At 35.1% G+C, this 24,860-nt stretch overlaps 1 protein-coding gene across 1 annotated transcript in view; it reads left to right on the plus strand.

The window, feature by feature from the left end:
• The first annotated feature begins 247 nt into the window (after positions 1 to 247).
• Phyhd1 (Phytanoyl-CoA dioxygenase domain containing 1) overlaps positions 248 to 24,860 on the plus strand; it is a 36,701-nt gene continuing 12,088 nt past the window's right edge. The window contains exon 1 of the mRNA XM_073075176.1: positions 248 to 438. Coding sequence (XP_072931277.1) covers positions 415 to 438 — 24 coding nt within the window. The 5' untranslated portion in view covers positions 248 to 414. The remainder of the gene's footprint in view (positions 439 to 24,860) is intronic.

The following is a 24,860-nucleotide window of genomic DNA, read 5'->3' on the forward strand; positions in this document are numbered from 1 at the left end:
CATAGGCCAGAAGAAACTTTATCAGAATGAGAATACGATACATTTTGTATGACATAGAGCCATATAGCGTCAATCGCTTACAGATGGTGTCAAACGCGCCCCCGCCCCGTTCGGCGTCATTGAGCGAGATGCGCGGGCGCAGAAGTTGACGCATAGCTGACGTCACTCCACCACATATTCCATTAGAGCCGCATCCAACGCTCGTCTCGACCGGTTACTTATTCATCGTCTTTTAATATAACAATCAGTGAACGAGCTATTTTGAGTTAAAACTGCGTCGCGGGAGAGATCCGAGCGACGGTCGTGTCCAGACCTCATTCCATGTTACTCAGCTCAGTCGCGTGTTGATTCTTGTTCGGTGCGCTTGATTTGCTTTATACGTTTTGTTTTATACGTACCGCCACAAACGGTAACATGCGTGACACTATACGTAATCAGGTAAATATATCTTGTATTCATTCACTAACACTATAATACCAATATAAGTCATTATAGCGATTGTGCGTATGAGCTAGCGTTCCTTGAACTTAACCTTCAATTATTGGATCATCCAATATCAATTTGTGTGGAACTTTTTTGCAAGCGATTGCCCTTATGCTTATTTATTATTGAATTAAATTAAGTAATATGAAACTACACTCGTTTATAAAAATATAAAGGTTGTGATAATATCTGACTTGCTCTAATTAGATTTTTTATTAAATCAATAGTTTAAGCATTGCACAATTAGATAACTTTTCGTTATATGACCTTTGAATAAATAATTCTGTACAATGTTATCAAGCTAGTTTAAACTACGACATAAGCGCGTTTTAAGATAACATGCCTTATCAAAAATAGGAGTATTTTATATTACATTACAAATAAGCTGGTGCGCTCATCATTCCAATTCTCTATTCTAGAAGATCCAAAATAGTGCACGTACCGACGAAACTTATTATACAAAGACCTGGTTATTTATTTTATTGTTTATGGATGTGCTATCATACCGTCATTGTTGAACGAGATAAAAACATTAAAAAGCTAGGTATCTCAACGTGGTTGAAATGTTACGTTGCAATAACAAGCCGTTCGCATCTGACAATAAACAAACATAAAGCAAACATTTGTGTCAACATTGTTCGTTTGAAACAAAGGTCTCCTCGGCACACATGAGTCCGTCTTTATTTAGGTTTGTACCGTCCGGCCGTCTATCTAGTACTAAGCTTCTCCATACAGATAGAACGCTACCTAAAAATAACACTCCAGATACATTTAAGGAATCCGCGTCATTTTCGCATCACCGTGTCGACAACAATGGAGTAGGGCCGTACGCATGCCAAAATTCGATTCCGAAAGTAAAATGTTAAATGAACGTAAATTTCAATGAAATTCAATGTTTCCACAAAATAATTTGGATGGGTCTAAGAAACCAGACTTTAGTTTACAAACTGTTACGGTTTCTATAAAAATCAATGCGAATATCGTGCGTTGTATATAGTAATAGTCAATTTACACAAGATGATGAAATAAACAATTCGTTGTTATCGTTTCTACTTTCGAGTTGTTTAAAATTAACTATAATAAATGATATTATCATTATATATTCTAATCCTACTACGTCGTTAGAATATATTTAATAAACAGGAAAATATAATGTAACAACTTGAGTAACTCAAAATGTCCTCATTTAAATCCAGTTATTGGGTCTCGGAGCAAGAGAAATCGTGATAATGATCGTTATATAAGTAAATGATACGCACACCCGTATTATACTATATAGTATGTTATAGGCAATATAGCGATTTGAAAAAAGTAGTTTTAGGCCATAATGTTGTTCAAGCAAAAATTTGAAATGTAGCTACCTACTTAATAACTGTACCTACCTATTGTTGGCCGTGTTTAGAGTAATATTTATTTACATAGTTTTATGAAAAATGTTTTGCAGAATCCCAAAATAGTTTGGCTTTCGATTCTTAAATATTATTAATATTGGTGTTCTCATTCAAACTTTCTTGAATCTTCTACCTAAATATTTACATCATTGATGCAAAATTAACATTGCAAATTGTGCGGAATGTACCGATGAAATTATCACAAGTTTCTTGTGAAAGCAATCCTGTTTAATGGGTTTATCTTCCATGCATTGATTGATTTCTTGCCTCGCTGGTCGGCGATAATTAACGGAAAACGTTCGGTATCGTTCGTAAATAGGAAATTATTAAGACTTACAAAGGTAATTGGTAATGGTATAATACTGATATCATATACTTTTCGTAATTTCGCTTACGCATATTGTAACTTCATACGTCCACGTCACTCCACGTCATTGTCATCATCAACACGTTACTGTCCCACTGCTGGACACGCGTCTCCTTTTGGAGTAAGAGGGGCTCAGGCCACAGGCCATAACCGTGGTTGTTTGGTTGACTTCACACAACCATGAGATTTTTTTAAATAAACCTCATGCTTGTTTCTTCATGATGTTTTCCTTCGCCGTTTTAGCAGGCAATAATTAATTTCTAATAACTTTGAATAATCAGTGGTGCATGGTTGTGATACGAACCTCGGATCCCTCGATACAAGGACCATTTTCGACCCAATGAAAGAAACATGGTCTTCGTGCCGCTTTCGTTGTTTTTTTTGGTTATTCTAAGTTTAGCAAAATAGGTTATAAGTGCATCTTTGTGCCCAGACATTACGCAGACCTTTACTCAATGCACCTTATTCAGCATCATCTTTACTTATGAGTAATTTGCTACACTTTACTATACTTTGACCTTTTGTATTATTATATTACTTTTAACATATATATATACACAAATATACACAGCGAAATATGCGTGAAGTCACGTCTCTGTTTACAAATAGTAGCCAAAATTAAAAGTTATTAAGAAATATTTTTATCTCACCTAAACATTTTAAATCGTCGGAGGCATTGATTTATAACGAAATATATGTAGTTATACATTCTAACCCGCCCACACAAATTACATGGCCGCTTTTTGTTAAGAATCCTGAGGGCTTTTACTATATTTCAAAATTAGTAACAAAATTTATGAGGACTCTGTACAAATTGACTTTGTAATTGCTTTCTAAGCTCGGATATTTCGCCAATCGAGCACAACCAATAAAACAATCACGCAGTCGCCTAAAAGTAGGTAACTGTTATGGTAGAGCATTTCTGTTAGAAAAAAAAAACCGTTTCAGCAAATCATTTAAATCATCATAATTATTACGAATCAAAAATAAAATTAAAGTAACTTCTACCGAAAGCGTGTATTTGTTAAATAAATAAAGTGTTCAAATGTTGAGTACGTAAACCGTTGTCGTACGTAAACTAACATGATTTTACAATCCATATTCTATAAGGAGCTGGTTACAAATGACCATAAGCGACACATGGTATATGCATGCTTGTCTGCTACTTCATTCCTTTAAAATATACTTACCGCTAATTTACACTTACTAGGTTGAATTTAAATATCTTGAAGTTATTTAAATATAGAAAATTTAACACTTCTTCTTTGTCTGTAGTGTATTACGTACTTGACATATCATCACGCCTTCGACATTGTAGTGACTTAAGATAATATACATGGTTATTATAAAAGCACGTAGTATAATTGAAATGAAATGAAATGAAATATGAAATGAAATATATTTATTTTGTATAGGCCAACGGCGGCACTGACAAATAGTCAGTTACAATATTTTCTTAAACTACTACCGGATCGGAACGCGACCTCTACTGAGAAGATCCGGTAAGAAACTCAGTGGGCTTGTCTTTTTTAATTTTAAAAATAATTATTCTCTTTTTCATTTTTTTTTAAATGCCATTATTTTTACATATAATTAATAAAGCATTAGCTACAGTATCTTGCTTTACATTTATCTAAAAAAAAGAAGTTTGTTCAGCAAGATACGCTACACTTTGACATTTTCTTAATTAACTAATAATTTTGTTATTGATCAGTCCCAAGCTGTTTTATCATTAATATAATCAGAAATTTTATAATAAGCTTTTAACGACTAATTTTGATTTTGATAATGACTTTAAATTTATTAATTGACAAATTTCTGATTACAAACTGACAAATTATTAGATAAGCTAGTGTATAATGCCATAAGTTATCTTTAAGTGATGGTGATTGTAATGTATAGGTATATTAAATCTGTAAGACCCTCATAAGTGTTTCTTGCTATTATAGGAGCTCAACCTCCTATGGTCAACCTTACCTGCGCCTAGTTGGCTCCATCACATCACAAGTCGATTCCTCATGACTGAGGGTCATGACCATCAAGAACAGCCTTTTTTATAATCTTCCATGTTGTACGATTTTGTGATATTTCCGACTGTGGTGTTGCTTATTTTCTTAACAGCATCCGTCCATCGGGTTGGTGATCTCCCACTGCAACGTTTTCCAGCCACTTGACCAACGACGATCAACTTCTCTAAGTCTGGGTCTTGTCGTGTCTCGTGACCAAAGAATTTCTAGACCCGTTCTAGGCATATTATGGAGAATCTTGTTAGAATCATCATTTCAGCCTTTACTATTCCACTGCTGGACATAGGCCTCCCCTAAGGTGTGCCACAACACTCGGTCCTCCGCTGCTCTCATCTAGCCACTACCCTACCTACCACTACCAGCCCTCTTAAGGTCGTCGGTCCAGCGTGCCGGTGGGCGTCCTACACTCCGTCTGCCGATACGTGGTCGCCATTCGAGAACTCGCCTGCCCCATCGGCCATCGGTTCTGCGACATATGTGACCAGCCCACTGCCACTTCAGCTTGCTAATTCTTTGAGCTATGTCGGTTACTCCCGTTCTTTGCCGGATCTCCGTATTACGGATTTTATCCCGCAAAGAGACTCCGAGCATAGCTCGTTCCATAGCTCGCTGAGCCACCTTTAGCTTGTGGACTAGTCCCAAAGTCAGAGTCCACGTTTCGGCAGCGTCGGTCATAGCCGGCAAGACGAACTGGTTAAAGACTTGCCGAAGCTTCCTGTATGCTGCCCAGCCCGACTGTATGCGTCTATCGACTTCACGATTGAAGTTGTTCCTGCCGAGTGTTAGAGTTTGGCCCAAATAAATGTACTCAGAAACAACTTCAATAGCCGATGTTTCGATCATTACCGGTCTCGGCATGACGTGCTCGTTATACATGACCTTTGTCTTGTCGAGGTTCATGCCGAGACCACCACATGCATCATTCAGGCTGTGCAGCATCTCTTCGATGTCCTGCAGAGACTCCGCTAAGATGACAATATCGTCAGCAAAACGGAGATGAGAAATGTATTCGCCATTAATATTGATGCCCCGTCCATCCCAGTTTAGCGTTTTAAAGACGTCCTCCAATGCGTTCGTAAACAGTTTTGGCGATATTATATCGCCCTGTCTTACGCCCCGACGCAGTTGGATAGGAGCACTATTCATGAGGGTTTTATTTGCCCTAATCACCACGCTGGGCAAGCGGGTTGGTGATCGCAGTGCTAGGCATCTTCGTGAGCAAGCGGCGCTGCTGCCCGCCGCTGCCTGTGTGACTTTGCTTAGCGAGTTTCGGATGGTTATTCCGCCATCGGTCGGTCGTCATAGCCCCCTCTGTTGTTTAGCAGGGTGCACCACGTGCAGGTGAGGTTGACATTTGGAGTATAGATGTTAGTACCCCCTAGCACCCCTTGTTAGAGTATGCATTCTGAATTGATGCGTTGGTTCGGCGCGCTGTCCCAGAAATTGCCAGTAGTCTGCGCCAGCACCACATTTCAAAAGCATCAATTCTTGCTCTTATTTTAGTACTACTTGTTTAATAGTAATAGAACCTGTAGTAGTCATTTACTACTAGACAATCACAATACAGGATTGTATTTTACAAATCAACCATTATTGTTTTTAATTAATATTTAATCAAGACGGTGCTGGTATAAGATGGTATACCTCTTAGAGACGTCTTAGTATCTAAATAATGCGGCAAATTAGCGATAAATGCCAACTGACAAGAACATCCCACAATAACAGCAGCTCGACTGGTAGGTATTCTGTAGTTGAGTGACGTTAAGACCGCTTGCAGCTAGCTCGTTGTATAAATAATTATTAAAAGGTAAATTTTATGTTTGATATGCATTGTAGTTCTATAACAATGTGCTTCAGACTGTTCTGAATAAGTACTGACAGCGAGCTCTCATGTTCTACTTCTGTTGGATAGCGTAATCAGATCTCGTTTTAATGCACGATGTAGCTGTTTAATTAAAATTACTCATCATTTCATTCCACGAAACGAAATTGTTTATATTCATGTAATTTTAATGTTCAATAATGTTGGTATTGGATAATTTATTTAATACTAGTGGTCGCCCAGGGGCCGACAATAATTATATAAAAATTGTTATCAGAAATAAACAACAGAACAGCCATAAACAAAAGAGTATTTATATGTGTAAGCTAAGTACCTTCGCTTAATTTGCGTCTCTGTAGGTTGTATATAATTTTAATATTTTTTTAGTGATAAAATATAACAAATGTAGTGTGTGTAGGACTCGTAGTTATATAAGTTAGGTTAAGCTTAGTATTAAGAGAGTCATAATAAAGAACATAAAGACATCAAACGAGTAACAGGCCTCTCAATCCCTAAGAGCCTGCTAATTCTCTACAGGCAATGTGTCATTTTCCTTCATGTCCATGTGTCATTTGATAAGAAAATATTGATTACATAGTTTGTGAATTGTACGTGTACAGTGTAATGTGTTTTTTATTGATTTAATACTACCCACTTTATATGCATTATTTAAAAAAATATTACCATTCTGCACTTCTTCAGTATATAAATTATAACTGTGGCAAATTTTATACTTGTCCGTCCGCGTAATTCTTAATTTTAATGACAAGAACTTCGAGATAAGTTTTAAAATGAAAAGTAATATGGTTTTATAATTTTACAATGACGACGACCTGCATGGCAGAGCGGTCACCATACTGACTGATACGCTGTAGATGCCAGGTTCGATTTGCGGTTGTCCCTGTAGTCCCGGGACCAGAATAGTCGTAAGAGGCGATTGAAAGGGGCTTCCAGGGTTGAGAGCCGCAAGAGTGGGAGCTCAAACGGTCCAGCAAGCGACCCCGGGAAGGACAGCGGTTTGTGTGGTCGCATATCGGTGTAATCACCAGGGGAAGTGAGAGGTGCGCAAATTTCTCCCCCAGGGCAGAGCCCGATAGAAGGGCATCGCGTTAGGAAGACTCCGGTTGTGTTCGGTTGGAGATTCCGGAGTTCTCTACCAAACGCCGAGGACGGCCTCCGTGGTGGTTTTAGTACGGTAAAAGTCCCACATAACCCGGCGTCGCTCCCACGGCGTCGGGTACCTTGAGCTACAATGAGTGTAAATAGAGTTATTAGTTATTAATCACCATCAACCCATTACTGTCCCACTGCTGGGCACGGGTCTCCTCTCAGAATGAAAAGAATTAGGCCATAATCCACCACGCTGGCCAAGTGCGTATTGGTAGACTTCACATACCTTTGAGATTTTTTTTATGAATCTCTCAGGTATGTAGGTTTCCTCACGATGTTTTCCTTCATCGTTTTAGCAAGTCATAATTAATTTCTAATACGCACGTCATTTCGAAAAATCAGAGGTAGTTATTAATAATTTCATCTAACTCTCGTCTTTTTCTTATGAAGTAATATTATACAAAGCTAGTATCTATAACGCATAAGTTGAAAGCAGTAGTTTAGAAAGTAAAGGTATCTGTTAGAGATGTGCGGAGTCAGGTCGACTCGAGTCAGTACTCGAGTACTTACATAAACTCGCATACTCGAGTACCAATAGTGATACTCGAGTACCAGTAATACACGAATACTGACGATACTCGTACACTACAACTACTACTCGTACAAGTAAAAACTTGTTTAATTTTGTGTAGTGAGTGGCGTTTTTTTTTTTTGCTCTTCCGTGCTATTGGACTGTATGTTGTGCAAAGTACTCGTGTACTTTGTGAATACTTTGGACTCGAGTACTGACTCGATTCTTTTTTATATGAGTACTAAAGTACTCGAATACCAAAAATGGCCGACTCGGCACATCATTAGTATCTGTTAGTGAGAACGGTTCATTAGCACGAACCTGTGGATGTATCGGTAACACGCAGGTTAGTCACCGCTCTCAGGTTCTAGATAAATAGAACTAAGGACTCTTAGGTTTCGATACTTACATTTTAAGTAATTAAAATTCTAAAGACCTTAAATGTACTGGTATCAGTAAGTATAGAAGTACCTAATTATAAAAGTCATAACCGTTATTTTTAACTACTTCAATAACTACTTACTGATATTATAATTACGTCTTACGTACGAACTTTGATTTAATTTAATTTTTTGCGATAGGTTCGCTACAATTTTCTTTGATAAGAATTAATTAATGAATAATAGTTTTTAATGTAGTCAAAAAGGGAAAATTTCGAATTCCTTATATAAACAGAGGTCCCCCGGTTATAATCACCGTAAAGTTTAATGCTGGCTCTCTAGTCAGGCACAGCTCAGCTTACAGTGGATAGTTCGCTGTAAATACCGTGGAATTAGCCACTTGATAGTTTTAATTGGAGATCAATTCTTAAGTGGCATATAAAGAGGTTTGGAGTAACCGGGTATTTTACAATTGGATGCGGATCAAATAACGTAGACCCACACTTAAAGTATAGTCCGTGTAAAACTACTAGTCCGCTCTGAATATAGAAATGAATCGCGTCGCCATAGCAAATTGTATGACAAACACCTGCTCGCAACAACTTCAGACCGGACTAGCGGTTTGGCGCGGACTGCACCACACCTAAATTACATTTAAAATAAATCTAAGTTTATTAACAAAAATAACTGATAATTTTAATGTCATAATAGCATTCAATATATTTTCAATCTTTGTTGTAATGTGTCTATATTACTCAGGTCAGCTGCTTATTATCGAAAGCAGTTTTTTAGTTAAATCTTGAATCTCAAGAACAGCGTCACCCACGATAAATATTTGTCGGCCTAATATCCGCTTTCGCCTGGAAATCTGGTTACTTATAAGAACGTTTATAACAGAAGCACGGAAATTTCGCGCACCGTCGGCCAAATAAAATTACTTAAGGGCCTCTGTTCGTCTACGAGTAAACAAATAAATGTCTGTACACACACTGGGCACAAGTAAAGCAATAACCACCCTTGTTTTACCAAAATCGGTCAAGAACTTTAGGAGATCGAAAATATTTGTTAGTTAATTTGTTACAAGTGAAACTAAAATAATGTGAAAAACTACGCAACACGCCCAACAAAATTTAATATTACAAAGATTAACCATTTTTAACAAATCATACAATAATACAAATTAAAATCATAGACTTTAATTTAGGTATATGTCAGAAGATTACGAGATAGTTTTATCTCTGCGGTCGCCTCCCCGTCGCTGAGACGCTAATGGCCGTCGGACATGTATCCTGTGCAGTTTCAATTACTACACTACATCTAGGGTACTTACATTGATAGAGACCGCGCCAAACTGCTTGTCCGCTCCAAATATAGAAATGAATCGCGTCGCCATAGCAAATTATATGACTACACCAGCTCGCACCAACCTGTCTATACCGCTCGACTATACCTGCCGCACTCGGGTAAAAATGGCAATTATTTTAAATTGTAAAATGCAGACGGACATTTACTTATTTACGTTCGTAGACGAACAGCGGCCCTTAAGTAATTTTATTTGGCCGGCGATGCGCGAATGCAAATATAATTTTATTTCCGTGCTTCTTTTATGAACGTTCTTATAAGTAACTACATTTCCAGAAAGCGGATATTAGGTTAACAAATATTTATCGTCTACTAACAAAGACAAAGTAACATAGTCATAAAAGATATTATTTAATTTATATGTGGTAAGTAGACATCGAATTATATGCACTATCAAAATGCGAAAATATGCACGAAAAAGGGCGAAATATGGCCAAAATATGCACTATCAAATTACTATTTATTAAGTTTTACGTTTATTTACGCAAATTGATTCATATGCAGTTAATTGTGTCAGTCTTTAGTAACTAGCATTACGCTCAACTGTAATCGAAAAATCTAGTATTATTTTTCATTCTTGTCAACCATATTTTTGTGTTACCAAAGTGTGAACATATGGGAACATTTTCTAATATCTACGAAACAAAAAAATATAAAGCCATTTGTTAATTAGGAACTGAAAACAATGAACAAAATGAAATAGTTGTTAGAATATTAGTATAGAATACCTTTATTAAAACTTTTCAAAATTTAACTTTTCCGAATTTCTGAAACATCAAGGTCATAATCATCTAAGCTATTAGTATTAACTAATCGCAATATTAATTGTAATTTTTAAATATGGTATGACTACGACGCGCGATTTATAATAGTTTGAATATGACATTTGCACTGTTTACTTATTGGACGGGAAATACACGTAATATTAACGGGGCATCACCAAACCATAATCTAAAATTATGAACCGTAAAACAATACGCCGAACTTTTGATATATAGTGCATATATCAATACAAAAGTACTAAAAATACAATAACGCCACAAAAGTGGCGATTTATGCATTTGCATGTGCAAATATGCAATTGCATATAATCCGATGTCTAGTGATAAGTTAATATTCATATTTTCTATAACGCATTGGCGAATTTCAAACACTAGACGAAAACTAGTTTAGTTTATACTGTGAATTGGTTAACGTGCGGGATACAAAGCTTCACGCTCACAAGCTCATATTGCACGCTAATTGAATCAAATTACACGCTTGGTTCAAACCTCATACTAAAAAGATAGACTACGCCTCGTAAGAAATCGCAACACAACTTGCACTTGTGTGATGAGCGCCGTGGTAGAGTAAAAATCAAGGTTATAAACTTTTAATGCTATTTCATATTGCGTTTACCACCTTACGATACTTGAGCATTTTTCAAGGCATTTAGTATTTAAAAAAAAGTTATTCAATCTTTATATATATATTTCTTATATGCGTGCGTATGTCACTGAACTCCTCCTAAACGACTGGACTGATTTTGATGAAATTTGTTGTGTGTGTTCAAGGGGACTTGAGAATGGTTTAGATTCACAATTTAGTCCATGGGAAAAGGTTTTTTTAATTCATTTTTAATTCGTAAGTAGTTGTTGATTTTGGAATGTTTCACATTGGATTCGATAGACTTCGCTACCATCGCGGTTTCAAATATTAAATAATAATGTATTTTAATGATTGTTTTATCGTCTGAGAATCGACTACTATCTATTTTTCATACCCCTAAGTGATAAGGGTTGTTCACCCTTAACATTTTTTTTTTATATGGCAACACAACGTTTGCCGGGTCAGTTCGTTCAATATAAAACGTTGAGTCTCAGATTCTAGGTTTTAACTAATACACTCGGTATGATTTCTATTACAGGTATACGTAATTCGTGTAACTATCCTACGCACATATTTTTCGTCTGAGGTTGGCACGTGCGTGCCCTCAACAAATAAGCGAAATAACTTTTTCCACCTGAATATTTTTGGCAAAAATACAGGTTCAATTTTCAAGTGGGCTTGGATAGCGAAATCCGAAACTAAATGAATTAGCGAAAAATATTCACAGGAGATAAGAGGCGGATTTTCATAAGAGTTAAAAAATCTGTTTTTTTTAAATATTTTTCAGTAACCGGGAATACAACGAGTTTATTTCTCCGTGGCATAGTGTCGCTTACAAGGTTCAAACTCTAGAAAGTTATAGTAAATGACAAACATTTAATGTTTTTCTTTCGTAGGTCTCGTTTCGTTAGAAACTACCTTTAACCACTTTCCATTCGGATTGAGTATAATTTATTGTTTTTCCGTCGGATGCGCTGTAATTTCTTCTCTTTCTAACAGATTTCATATTGTTATTATTTTTATTATAACCGACTTATGTACGTATGTAAGTTTGTTCCGCGATTTTCCCAAAAACAGCTGATTCAATTTAGATGGGATTGGGTTATTTCATGATAGCATATCTTACAAGAATGGATTAAGTATATAAACGTACATAAATGATTTTTCATCTTAATAGGTTTAGCTATAGCCTAAAACTTTTTTATGAACATAACTTACAACAAATAATTAGAAAAACATAGAATACGAAATTGAAAACAAAAACTCAATTTGTTTAAAATATTTTAATATAAATCTGGCCAGACATATTAAAGAAATATAAATATATTACTATGATTAGAATCAGAACCAGACCGAACATAATTCAAAGGCTAACGAATGAACGACATAAATATTTAATTTTCAATATCAAAAAATCTTCAAGCAAAATTGATACGTACTTACATAGTATAAAGAAGTCTGAAATTGAAAATTATTTCTATTTGAAATCTTCATTCAAATTCTAAGTTTAGTGTCTTGGAGATTTTTTAATAATAGGTATGTATAGTTAAATAAAATACAATAAAATCTAGTTTTTTCATATTGTTAAAATAAAATCGAGCAGTAAGATTGAGCGGTCTCCATACCAGTGTTTGCAAAGGTTTCCAGGCTCTACCCCAGCGAAGCAGCGATTGAAAATGATGATACAATTCTATTCTGGTAGTTCCAGAATTAGTGGGTATATGCTCCAGTGGCGTAAGGGGGGCGTAAGGAGCGGTCCGCCCCGGGCCCACAAACAATTGCTATTAGTAAAAAAAACGTAGCCGGACTCACTCAAATACATATTGTCGACGAATAAGTCTGAGAGACATTTGTAATTTTGTACATCCAATCAACTTTTTATACTGGGGGCCTCCATTCGTCTTTCCGCCCCGGGCGTCCGACTCCGGTGTCCGCCATTGAATCGTATCTGTTATTTAAGAAATGTAAGAAAAGTATCTTAAATATATAAGTAATTAAAAAACAACTTAAAACGGTTAAAACCATATTACTTAGTGGCTTTTTGAATTTCGTCTTTGGATTTGTAATTGTATTGAAAATACGAACTCAATATCCAAATCGAAAATAATCCATTACCTCCATGGTCCGACATATTTTTAATTGAAATGTAAATTATCATTGCGAACATTGGCGTAGTCGCGGGCAGAATGTTTTTTTTTTTTTTTTTTTTTTTTCGATTTAAGAAGAACTTTATTTCTCATAAAGAATTTATAATTCACTTACTGAGAAATCATAACTTAAAAACATTATAATATCGGGCGTAGGTACAAAAAGTTATGTTATGTTAGAAGTTTACCATCTAGTTACTTAGATGACACAAAATAAATGAAATTATTATAAAACTGGGTTAACGTTTATCAAGTAATATTGATATACCCTCCGTATTCGTGGTTTTAAGTTATGTTACATGGAGCTATAAAACAAAACATCTTTGGATGTAGTATCATTAAATAATTTGTATAGTCACCTTCATTAGTAGATGAGCAGATCAAAATTCCAAAAATACCTATACACCCAAACGTTCATAAATAGGTAAACACCCCTTTTTTTCTTCGCGAGGGAGAACCTTTAAAAGGTACCCAATGCCGTGGAAGCGACACAGGGTTATGTGGGACTTTTACTGCACTAAAACCCGGTGGCCGGAGACTCAGGTCGCTAGCTGAACGGTTTGAGCTCCCACTTTTGCCGCCCGCGACCCCGGAAGCCCCTTTTAGTCGCCTCTTACGGCAGGCAGGGGATACCGTAGTCCTATTCTGGTCCCGGTAATGTTAAAGTTTACGACTTTCATCTAATTATGGTGCTAGTTGTGTTTCATCATCAACCCATTACTGTCCCACTGCTGGGCACGGGTCTCCTCTCATAATGAGAAGGATTAGGCCATAGTCCACCGCGCTGGTCAAGTGTGTATTGGTAGACTTCACATACCTTTGAGATTTTTTTTTATAAATCTCTCAGGTATGCAGGTTTCCTCACGATGTTTTCCTTCACCGTATAGCAAGTGATAATTAATTTATAATACGCACATAACTTTGAAAAATTAGAGGTGCGTGCCTGGGATTTGAACACCTCGATTAAGAGGCCAAGTTTCTTAACCACTAGGCTATCACTGCTGTGTTTAGCTACTTATTAACTTTTGGGTGTATAGGTGTTTTTGAAACCTTAATCTGTTCATCTACTTTTGGAGCTGGTTGTAATAAGGGCATAAGGGCTAATTGATATGCAGTAGTAATAGTCTATATTTTGCTATAGTCTGATTCATAATTAGGTGTCCAAAATGTAAACAAAGGTGTTGACCTATCAAGAAAATACGTTTCTAATAGTAGTTTCTTATTTTTGACCATAATAAAGTAATACGAGAATAATAAAATAATAATCTAAATAAATTAAGATTAATTCACATTTTCTATTATTTATATTACCTCAATTTCGTTCCATACAGTAATAATAATAAAAAACAAGGTTTATGGTAGAAAATTAAAATGTGATAATGGTAACACAATAGGAATTCAAAACATTAAACGGCACAAGCCGTCATTTTTAAGTTTCGTAGCTGATGTTATTCATTTTGCAGTTTTCTCGTTTTTATAGCGCGTTTGTTAAATTGTGTACAGTTGTTAAAGTTTTCGTATTTTGGTGAATTTGTTAAAGTTTTTATGTCTTGTTAATTTTGACAGTGACATTTCTTTGTTTACATTTTGGGCACCTAATTATGAATCAGACTATACAATCATTCCATGTGAAATAAAGTACAAGTACCTAAATTATCATTTTAAGATGGCGTTATTCATATGCCAAAATCTTAAAGGAAAATGTGTAAATAAACAGTTCATAAAAACAATATTCTTAATACACTATCAATACACTATCCAGTTCTATCCTCAATGGTAACGGCGAACCGCCCGACCTCAGGTAGGAATCTAATCTGGGATTAAGTATAGATGTTCACGGGCGGCAGTAGCCACTTACCATCAGGTGGACGGCGTACTCGTCTGCTACTCCTATATTACACATATACAACTCCTATATTACAAACATACATACATAACAACATATACAAACTTAAATACTTGTCTGTTCGCGTGTATATACAAGTCTGGATTATATTTGCGATGGACATGAATAAACCGGACGATTAATCATACTTTATTCTTAAGAACTTGAACGGAAAGAGCTGTTGGTGATTCGTGAAGTCTGCTTCTTGTATGCTGGGTATAAAAATGGAAGAAATGACGAACACTTCCACAGACTGTCTCATGTTTATTTATAAACACTTACTTAAAAACGATGCATTGTAATGATAAATGAATGGCCAAGTGAGAATCGAACTGGCGCATGGACGGCGCCGTACCACTAAATTATATATATATTTTTTATTTTTAGTATTTGTTATCCAATAATTATTTTGTTATATTGTTTATTATAGAAGTAATTACAGTAAAATTTCAACTGTCTATCTATTATGATTTAATAGTTCGATTTAACTATTAAACACGCCGGAAAATAGTGGTTTCATTTACGGCGATTCCCATTTATCCTCAAGATTTTTTTATTTTTTGTTATTATAACAACCACCGTTATACGTACCCTTCAAATATTCCCAATGTTTGTCCATTACGGTTCAAAAGATAGAGCTCTGTGACAAACGGATCGTCAGCGGGGGATTAATAATGATTCCCTTAGGGTATGGAACCCTAATATAGTTTTTATTATGGACTTATTGAGAACTTTCTAATTGTTTTTTTAAAACACGGTGCTTTAAAATCTTCTTGAAATTGTAACTATATTTTTGTTAGGTCTAACAAATAGGTTACTACCGCATCACCTAACGAGTCAAGAGTATCACGATTCATCCAACTAAACATAGGTTAAACGTCCTGAGTAGCATGGACGAATAAAAAGAATGGGAATTCAAATAAAAAAGTAAAGCATTTGTCAATTTAACTAAGTAAATGCAAATTCCCGCGCTGTCGGCAGGGCAGCTTACTGTCATATTGATAACGACAAACCCAACTACGAGATGTATAACCATTTACAGATCAAACAGAACAGGGTTTACCTTGTTCATATAAGGAATGATAAACGTCAAAACCAGATCCACCGACAGAACCATAAGTTACCCTCATTTAAATTAGCAAGGGCTACTGTTTCACATTTAGCCCGGAGCTACAAAGGGGATAAATATACAGATATTTGTTTATCCGTTGCTATTTGTTAATTAAATCCTCCGGCGCACACACAGTGGGATATCGTCGAAATGACGTACCCCAGTGCTTGAATCACGGCTACACAAACACGTAGGGCTGCCAAATTGGCATTCGGGTAAATTCCCAGTAAATATAGTTAATGCCCGCAACTCTATTCCACGTGCGTCTCGTTGGTAAAATATATAATGGAAACTCGTAAATTACGGCTGATACCGTCGTAGGTATTGTGTGTTCAACAGAAGTGAGGTATTTTAGAACGTTGCTAATTACATTATTCGTCGTTTTAACAGAAAAGCTTTACTTTATTTTTATTTCTCATTAGATCCAAGTATAGCATGGTATCCTGTATGACTGTATGAATGGCCCAGAGTAACGGCTTGGATCCGAAACCGTCTCGTCTTACGAAGACGGACGGTCCAAAAAACCGGCAACGGTTCCGGTCCTTTCGGTCCACAATCATCTTGTGCCAAAGCATAGAGGAACAATATGATTGTAGTAAAACGCAAACGCTTACCACCAAAACCCGGTGAAGCTCTATTGGCCGCTAGGCTCAACAATAACTATAACATTAGAAAAAATTAACAATATAGTAGGTATACTTACCAATATGTATATATGTATATAGAACATAATATTATTGTCTCTACTGCTGTCCATTACTAACACGAATGCCCGATTAGAAGTAATTTTTCACACTTAACAATGTAGGTATATTTTTCTTCAGTTATCAGTTATAACTGTTATATTATACCTACATAGGTTGCGTGCCTGAGAATAGAACTCAAATTTACAAAACGTTTCATTGTCCAACATTGCGTCAGTCACGTGCCTGCCATTTAGCACGTGACTTCAATTACATTACTATAATTTATTAAGATACGAGTATCTAATATTTATGATAAGTAAGTAAATAATAAGTAATTAAAAATCTCTTGTAAGACATTCAAAGCTCTACCAAACGACTTAAAAGAGCTTAAGAAAATGTTAATGAAAGTGTACATTAATACTTTACAGGCAACTTTTCAAAGGAATTAAAGGAAGGTGTAATGTAATTTTCGTTTTTCGAATGTTTGTCAAAAATATATTTAAAGCAATACACTCATATATATTTCATACACTCGTGCTATGAAAATGTTTTTTGTGGTTTGTACAAACAAATTCGTAATATTAAATCCACGACCCGTGAAAATATTTCTGTGGTATGGAAAACATAACATGCAGCAGTAGTTGACACCCGGCTTTTCAATCGGTAGTCCAATGTTCAAACGCACCTCTGATGACCAGTCGTGTGAAGTCCACCAATTAAAGGTGGTAGAACTCTTTGTGGTTCAACTCCGACGGTACCACCGCCACACCTATTTCTACCTAATAACAGCAGTGTTAGACGCTGCTGTGTTTTGGTTTGAAGGGTGTGGTAAGGATACCTACATTTGCGAAGCAGTTTACGCCTCTGAGGTAGTGGCGCCACTGTGGCGGATCTCAGGTAAGAAACCCTTATCTGGGGTTGATTACAGATGTCTATGGTCAGCAACAATCACTTACCATCAGATGGACTGCAGGCTCGTCTGATACTCCTAATTAAAAAAAAGATATGGTGTGTTTTTGAGAGCCAAATAAAAGTACACCCTTTTCTTGCTTATGTGTGCAAGATGTGATGTGATGTGATCAGATTATATTTGCCATATTTGCCAATTGCTCAACCTAATCTACCTGACAAATAATAATTATTTTGTAAAGTTTCTGAGGGTTTGTTTTGTACTCGTGGTAATATTCAATAACTATTATTTCGTGTTCGATTCGTAGGCACAATAGGTGTGATAGCGATACTGAAATCACAATGTCCTTTGGCATGTATCTTTATTTAATGTGGGATGACTATACTAGCACTCCATTTTCAGTTGTAGTGGAAAAACAAATTGTGTAAGCGATAAAGAACGTTACAGCTTGTCCATATCTCTGTCTCGAAGAATGAATTTGATATAATTGTACTTAGTTATTATCAAATCATAAAATATTATTATAATTAACTGTCTGCATTGCTTCAATAAATAATATGACAATAATAAATAATTATATATACTGTTACGTATATCTGGAAACCCACTCTAATCAGTGGGTATTCCCCTTGCACTCATTACCAGAGACCTTGCATATCTAATACAATTAATCAAATCAAGTTAGTATGTTAATTTACCCTGACCTTATTATAATAACCAGCAACTTTAGGTTTTCATTTAATCATCATCAATTTTATCATTTTCATATCAATTCATCCAATTGTCATATCAATCAATATACCTTAGTATGAATTTCTACGTTTTTACAAAAATGACTGTTTTGGTATTTGTTTACGGATTTATCCATACATTTCCAATCAGCGCCCTTAGCGGATTGTATCAGAACTGATTGGAAATGTATGGGAAATACGTAAACAAAAAAAACAGTCATTTTTGTCAAAGCGTAAAAACTCATACTAAGGGTACAGTCCACATGTAACGCGCGATGTACCTATGAATGTTGGTTTTAAATTAACTTGCCGATGGTACTTATAAACATCAGTCCGATACGAGTTACAGTGAGAACACTTTCGTAAAAAAGGACATTACGGACCTGTAATTGACTTTAAGCTTGTACGAGGCTAGTCGGTTCTAGTAAGTCTGATTCACATAATATTCTATCAATATTTGTACCTAAAATATTGGCATAATAGGTATGCATCTCAATAGAACGACCTAATTTGAAGTAGCACAAGATTACTACATAATTATGAGAGACTTATACTCTAAAAATCTTGTTTACTTATCGAAAAAGCATCGTGTATTTTTTGTTTATTTTCATTATGGCGTCGTGGCACATCAAATGATATTATATATCGAATTTTGAAAATGTTGGCCACCTTCAATCGAGTTCCGCTTTTCAAGTTTCCAACGATATATGGGCATAGCGGTTGGTCTCTCTTGGAATAATCAATTTGAGGAGTAAATTGTTTTCGCACACGTTTTTCGTTTATTAAAGTGTCAACCTGTTATATGATTTTAAGACAGCACGTTGGCGCCCAAGTTAATCATTTTACATATTTTTTTCTGACAGCTCCTTATTTGGAGGGAAGACTTGGTTTTACTTGTATATCACAATAACATTTACTAGTTGTTACAAAAATTGACAGCCTCTTGCCTCTCATAATTTCGCAGTAACTAATTAGTCCCTATAATCTGATTTTCGGAACGAACACCGGCGGAATTCAAATTATATTTTCCTGGAAAATTTAATTACTTCAAAAGCGTCCATCTCCTAAAGGAGATTATTAAAATAATGTGTATGAAAAGAAAAACAGAATATGGAATATTTTCTATTAACATGGTCGTTCAATATGATCTTCTTATTTTATTCTTCTTAAATATAAAAAAATAAGGTTTGGTATGACATTGTATGAAAAAAATGTGTTTTCTTCAAAATGAGACTTTTCCTTTAGTTTGTCATATATCATTACTTTCCAGAATTTGATCCTTGTAAGCGACACTATGCGATGATGGAATAGTACAGGGTATGATTTTTTTTTAAAATGAACTCGTTCGATTCCCGGATTTTCAAAAAATCTAACGATGTAGTTTTAGTTTTTATCACAACTGGCCTCATAACTCCTTTCAGTTTTTTTCAACTCCTATGAAAAAATGACACTGGTATTTTAGACAAATATAACGACACCTTAACTGTCGAAATTTATCTAACCAGTTCCGAATGTTTTTTTTTATAATATAGAAGTAGCAGACGAGCCTGCAGTCCACCTGATGGTAAGTGGCCACTGCCGCCCATGGACATCTGTAATCAACCCCAGATAGGATTAGATATTCCTACTTGAGGTCGGTCACATATGCGCCGCTACCCCTGAGGACTAAGCTGGAACGCCTCGGAAAAGTATGTCTCCCTTACCACACCCTTCAAAACGGAACACAGCAGCGCCTAACACTGCTGTTATTAGGCAGAAATAGGTGTGGCGGTGGTGTCACCGGAGTCGAACCACAAAAGGTTCTACCACAAAAACTAAAAAATAAATAAATATTAAAAAGATTTACAAACATACGAAATATGCGCGAAAAACATAATCTTTCTGTGGCAGTCGGGTAAAAAAGTAGGTAAAACTTCAAAAATATAACATTAAAAAATGTAAAAACGGTAAAAATACCTTAGAAACTTCTAGTATATCTGTTCAATAAATATTTGAATTATTTTAAAAACTGTCTACAGATTTTATGAAATCATTTTTAAATACCCAAATAAATACCCTGTGGGAGATTTTATCGGGTTTAAACCCAGTACTGGGTTTAAACCGGGTGTTTTGCCCATCTCTAGTCAGAATAGATCGATACTAGTCTAGGTCGTCGGTCGAATTAAAGATTTATTTTGAAAGACTTTAATGTTTACGTCGAGTTAAAATTGTTCGACTAGATACGATATAATATGTATGTACATGAAGACATTGGAGTGGATAGGAAAACAAACAACACTTCATACTTTTACAATTATGTATTCAAATCTTGGATTCGGCATTACAAACCGTAGAAAATGTGAAAAATATTAATTAACCTTATCGGTTTTATGTAAACCTTGGTGATTAAATGCTTAGCCTAGTGATTATAATTGTATTGTACTTAACTAAACGTCTTAAGGGACGGTCCATAAAATACGTTACTTTTTGTGTGACATCGCGCTTCATGATTATCACATACTCGTATCACGACTCTAAGTATCTTCAAAATAGTTATTCCTAAATACTATGTGTAAGCATTGCATGGACTACCCCTCGTATACTTACAATTATTGTTTCTTTTCTATGCTAGAAACAGTACAGTTTAAGTTTTTACACTTGAATATTATAGAAAAGCTTCGCTCAAAAGTAAACTTCTTACCATGTTTTTATTTTAAATTAAACAGCACTATTAATCTTTTAAAAATTTTATATACTTATCACAAACATATTAATAAAAAGCTTTGCTCAAAAATAAACTTTTTACAGCGTTTTTATTTTTAGATTAAATATCACGATTTATTTTATAAACATTGAATACATATCACAAACATATTATGGAAAAGCTTTGCTCAAAAATAAAATATTTTAAATAAAAAGCGTTTTTCTTTTTTAAATTTAAAATTAATTGTCAATCTTATGAACAATGCTTTTCATGTTCTTCATTATTTATTCCATTAAAATAGCACTGTTTTAATTAATTTACCATACTGTCCAAAAACTTTTAGATTATGGATCTTACAAACTAAGTGGCTATATTACTAATATTATCGAAATAAATTCACACAAGAAATAGTTACACACTTGACAGTGTCATAGTGATCCAATATTAATTTTTATTTTACGACAGACCATTTTTTTTAAATTAATGGATCTTACAAACAAACTGGCTATAATAATAATATTATCGCAATAAATACGCTCAGTTATTAGACACTGAAACACTTTACAGTGTCACAGTGTCTAATATTAATATTTATTTTACGACAGACCAAAAACTTTCAGATTAATGGATCTTACAAGCTAAGTAGCTATAATACTAATATTAGCGCAATAAATGCACACAATAAATTGTTACACACTACAGTGTATTAATATTTATTACAAATTAAATGTTAATATTGGACTACATTGGACATAAATTCTTCAAAACTATCTTACCATTAAACCTTCGATCACTAGTTCTTATTAGTGATCGAAGCATTAAACGCATTAGTAACATTTTAAGAGTATACAAACATTTATTATGTGTCCATGATATACAAGAGTACAATTTAATAATCAATATTAAATTAAAAATTCAAAAAAATGGTCAAAATACTTACTCGTATTTTAGGTTAAAATGGATTAACTACATTCTAAATTCGATATTTAATCGATATTTATTTGGCCGTAGCCTGTGCGACCAATGGTCTGCAATTACAACCTAATTGATTACAAGCTAGACAGTAATATATAATGAAATACTTGATATACCAATATATATTTGTAAGGGCTTCAGGCAAAATTTAACGATTGTTTCTTAACTCTGGAGCACATATTGTACTCGTATGTAGATGCCTAAACTTATTCCATGACGGGCTCGCATTAAGCTACCGTGGTGGAGGATGTTCGTTCGTACTTCTTTCGTACCATGTTCGTACCTATTTATCTCTGCTTGGCGTACATACGGTCCTAATTACATTGAATCAAAATCATCAAGAACTAAGGAGCGCCAAACCCCCACCCCTACCCGATTCTAAAAATATGTAGTTAAGTCGTATACGGTATATCTTATAGAGGACAGAACTTTTTCAGAAATTGGAGAATATTTTTAATTTTTTTGGAAGACTTCCTTCGGCCTAGTCAAGTCCCTCCTAGAGGAAAATATTCCAAAGAAATCAGTCAATTAAAAACCACAATCCTAGATACAGCTCCCACGCTCACACAAATTCTATTAAGAGACTCTTACAAAACCGATCGTGTATAATTTAAATAAAACATGAATGATATTATTCTGTAATATTGAAAGTACAACGAAACTGAAATACGATTCATCTTATATATAAAATTCTCGTGTCACAATGTTAGTTACCGTACTCCTCCGAAACTTTACAGTTTTACATCAAATTTTATATGGATATTCAGTAGGTCTGAGAATCGGCTACTATCTATTTTTCATATCCCTAAGTGATAAGGGTTGTTCACCCTTAACATTTTTTTAGTTATATGGCAACACACAGTAGTAATATAATAACCCAACATGTTATGAACTCTGAACAAATTGGCAATTTCCCTGTGCATTCGCATAGCTTTATCGTTTAAGACGACTAAATTGCAGTGCAGCAAAGCGTATGCAATTATTTGAAAGTTTGAAGGGGAGATGATAATGCTTACTAAGTCTCATTACTGCTTCGTCGCAGTTGTTTGCGCTCGATATGAATACAAGCATCAAAGTTTTATATATCGCCAGCCAAGCGCATGCAATTTGAGTCCGAAATTAATCAAAACTCGCATGATAGGGGTTTATTATTATGTTGTATTAAATCCTTTGAAGAGGACAGGCGCTGCGCCGGACACCCTTTGTGACACACCCCTGTCGAACATATCGAATGTTGCAAAGGGAACGCACGTTCCATCGTAATTAAAGGGAATACAAGCATATCTCTAACGTAGGTATTAAAGTAAGAATTTGTTTACTTATTCCTGTAAAATAAGCTTAAAAAACGCTCCATTAGAAAGAACTATTTTTTAGAGATTTTTATTTTTGCTTTATCGTAACATCTTGGTTTTAGTAAAAATTTGGAAGTAAAAACCAACAACAAAAAAAAATTCAAGGGTGCGTCGGGTTCTTGCTAAACATCTCGAAGAATTGAATGAAGGAAAGTACATTTTTGGTAACTAGAATTCAAATACACCTACTTGTTGTGATAGAAAACACTTCGTGTACCTAAGAGCGACTCGCAATTGGTCAATATTTGCCTTATTTTAAAATTGGTTGGGGTGTGTATTATCTATATTTATATTTTGTTTTTGAGCGTCCTCTATTGACCCTCCTGCGTACGTCTGGTAGGTAGGGAGAGTTTATTAAGAACGTACGCTGATCGAACGGGAGGTAATAATGAATCCGACATCGTAAATTAATATGCTTTCATTGTGTACATGTCGGTGCGTCGTCATCGCCCGTGGGGGTTTTTTAATGAATATGGTTGTGTGCATGACGAGTGTCCGAACAAATAATACAATCATGACGGTTTTTGTTCAACAACCTATTATTGTTCCCCTTCACGGCACAGGTTTGCACTCACAATGAGGAGGGTACAGGTCATATATAGGCAACTTGCGGATCGTGGACAGACTCCCCCGTCTTCTTTTGTATAAGTTTTACAATGTTTCGTAAGATACAGCTTATTGGAAATATTTTTATAGAACATTTTTTTTCGTTGACCTTTAACACGTTTAAGGGGGCAGCAGAATTTAAAATTATGAAAGATAGCACTAGAAGAATAGGCAAATTACACCTCTCGCTCGCCCGGTTGTCTCGAAAAAGCTTTTTATTGTTTTCTTATTATTCAACCTTATATATACCAACGACTTCGTTAAAATGTTTAAGATTAGCCCGCAACGTACAGAAATTTTCCTCAAGTAGTTACCAGGATTGGCGGATCTTTGAGACCTTTGATCATCTTTGCGAGCTTTTTGTATTATGAACGCTCAGATTATCCCGCGATATTTTTTTTCGTCGTTTAAGCATGGTGATATTTAATTTCTAATACGCACGTATCATTGATATAGTAGTAAAAATGTATTTAGGTACGAGTACATATATTACTTGTCTAGTAGTAGGTATATCAAAGCGCACCTATAAAAAAATATTTTAATTAGGGCGCTTCGTGCTTATTTAAAACCCCGGTACTCAGCATGAAAGACACAAGTATATAATAGATGAATTTAGATCAATTCAGTTGTTTTTTCCTTATTTGAAAAGAAAAATGCATAAGATGTTCTTTTATAAAAACGGTGTTGATTTTTCATTAAGAACTATAATGCCCTGCATAACCATATACTCGTATGTATATATAAAAATGGTATGTGTAAAAATTTACGACAACGTGCAACGCACAATATTCAAAATCGTCTATACCTAATACAATGATTAGTAATGCGCTATTTATATTAAATGGGTACGAATTACGATTAATCGCTTCTATCTCATGTATTTGTTGTCAATA

Source organism: Epargyreus clarus, unplaced genomic scaffold (genome assembly GCF_041222505.1).
Source record: "Epargyreus clarus isolate Ecla_fem2 unplaced genomic scaffold, WU_Ecla_fem_2.2 ptg000007l, whole genome shotgun sequence".
NCBI classification, from domain to species: Eukaryota; Metazoa; Arthropoda; class Insecta; order Lepidoptera; family Hesperiidae; genus Epargyreus; species Epargyreus clarus.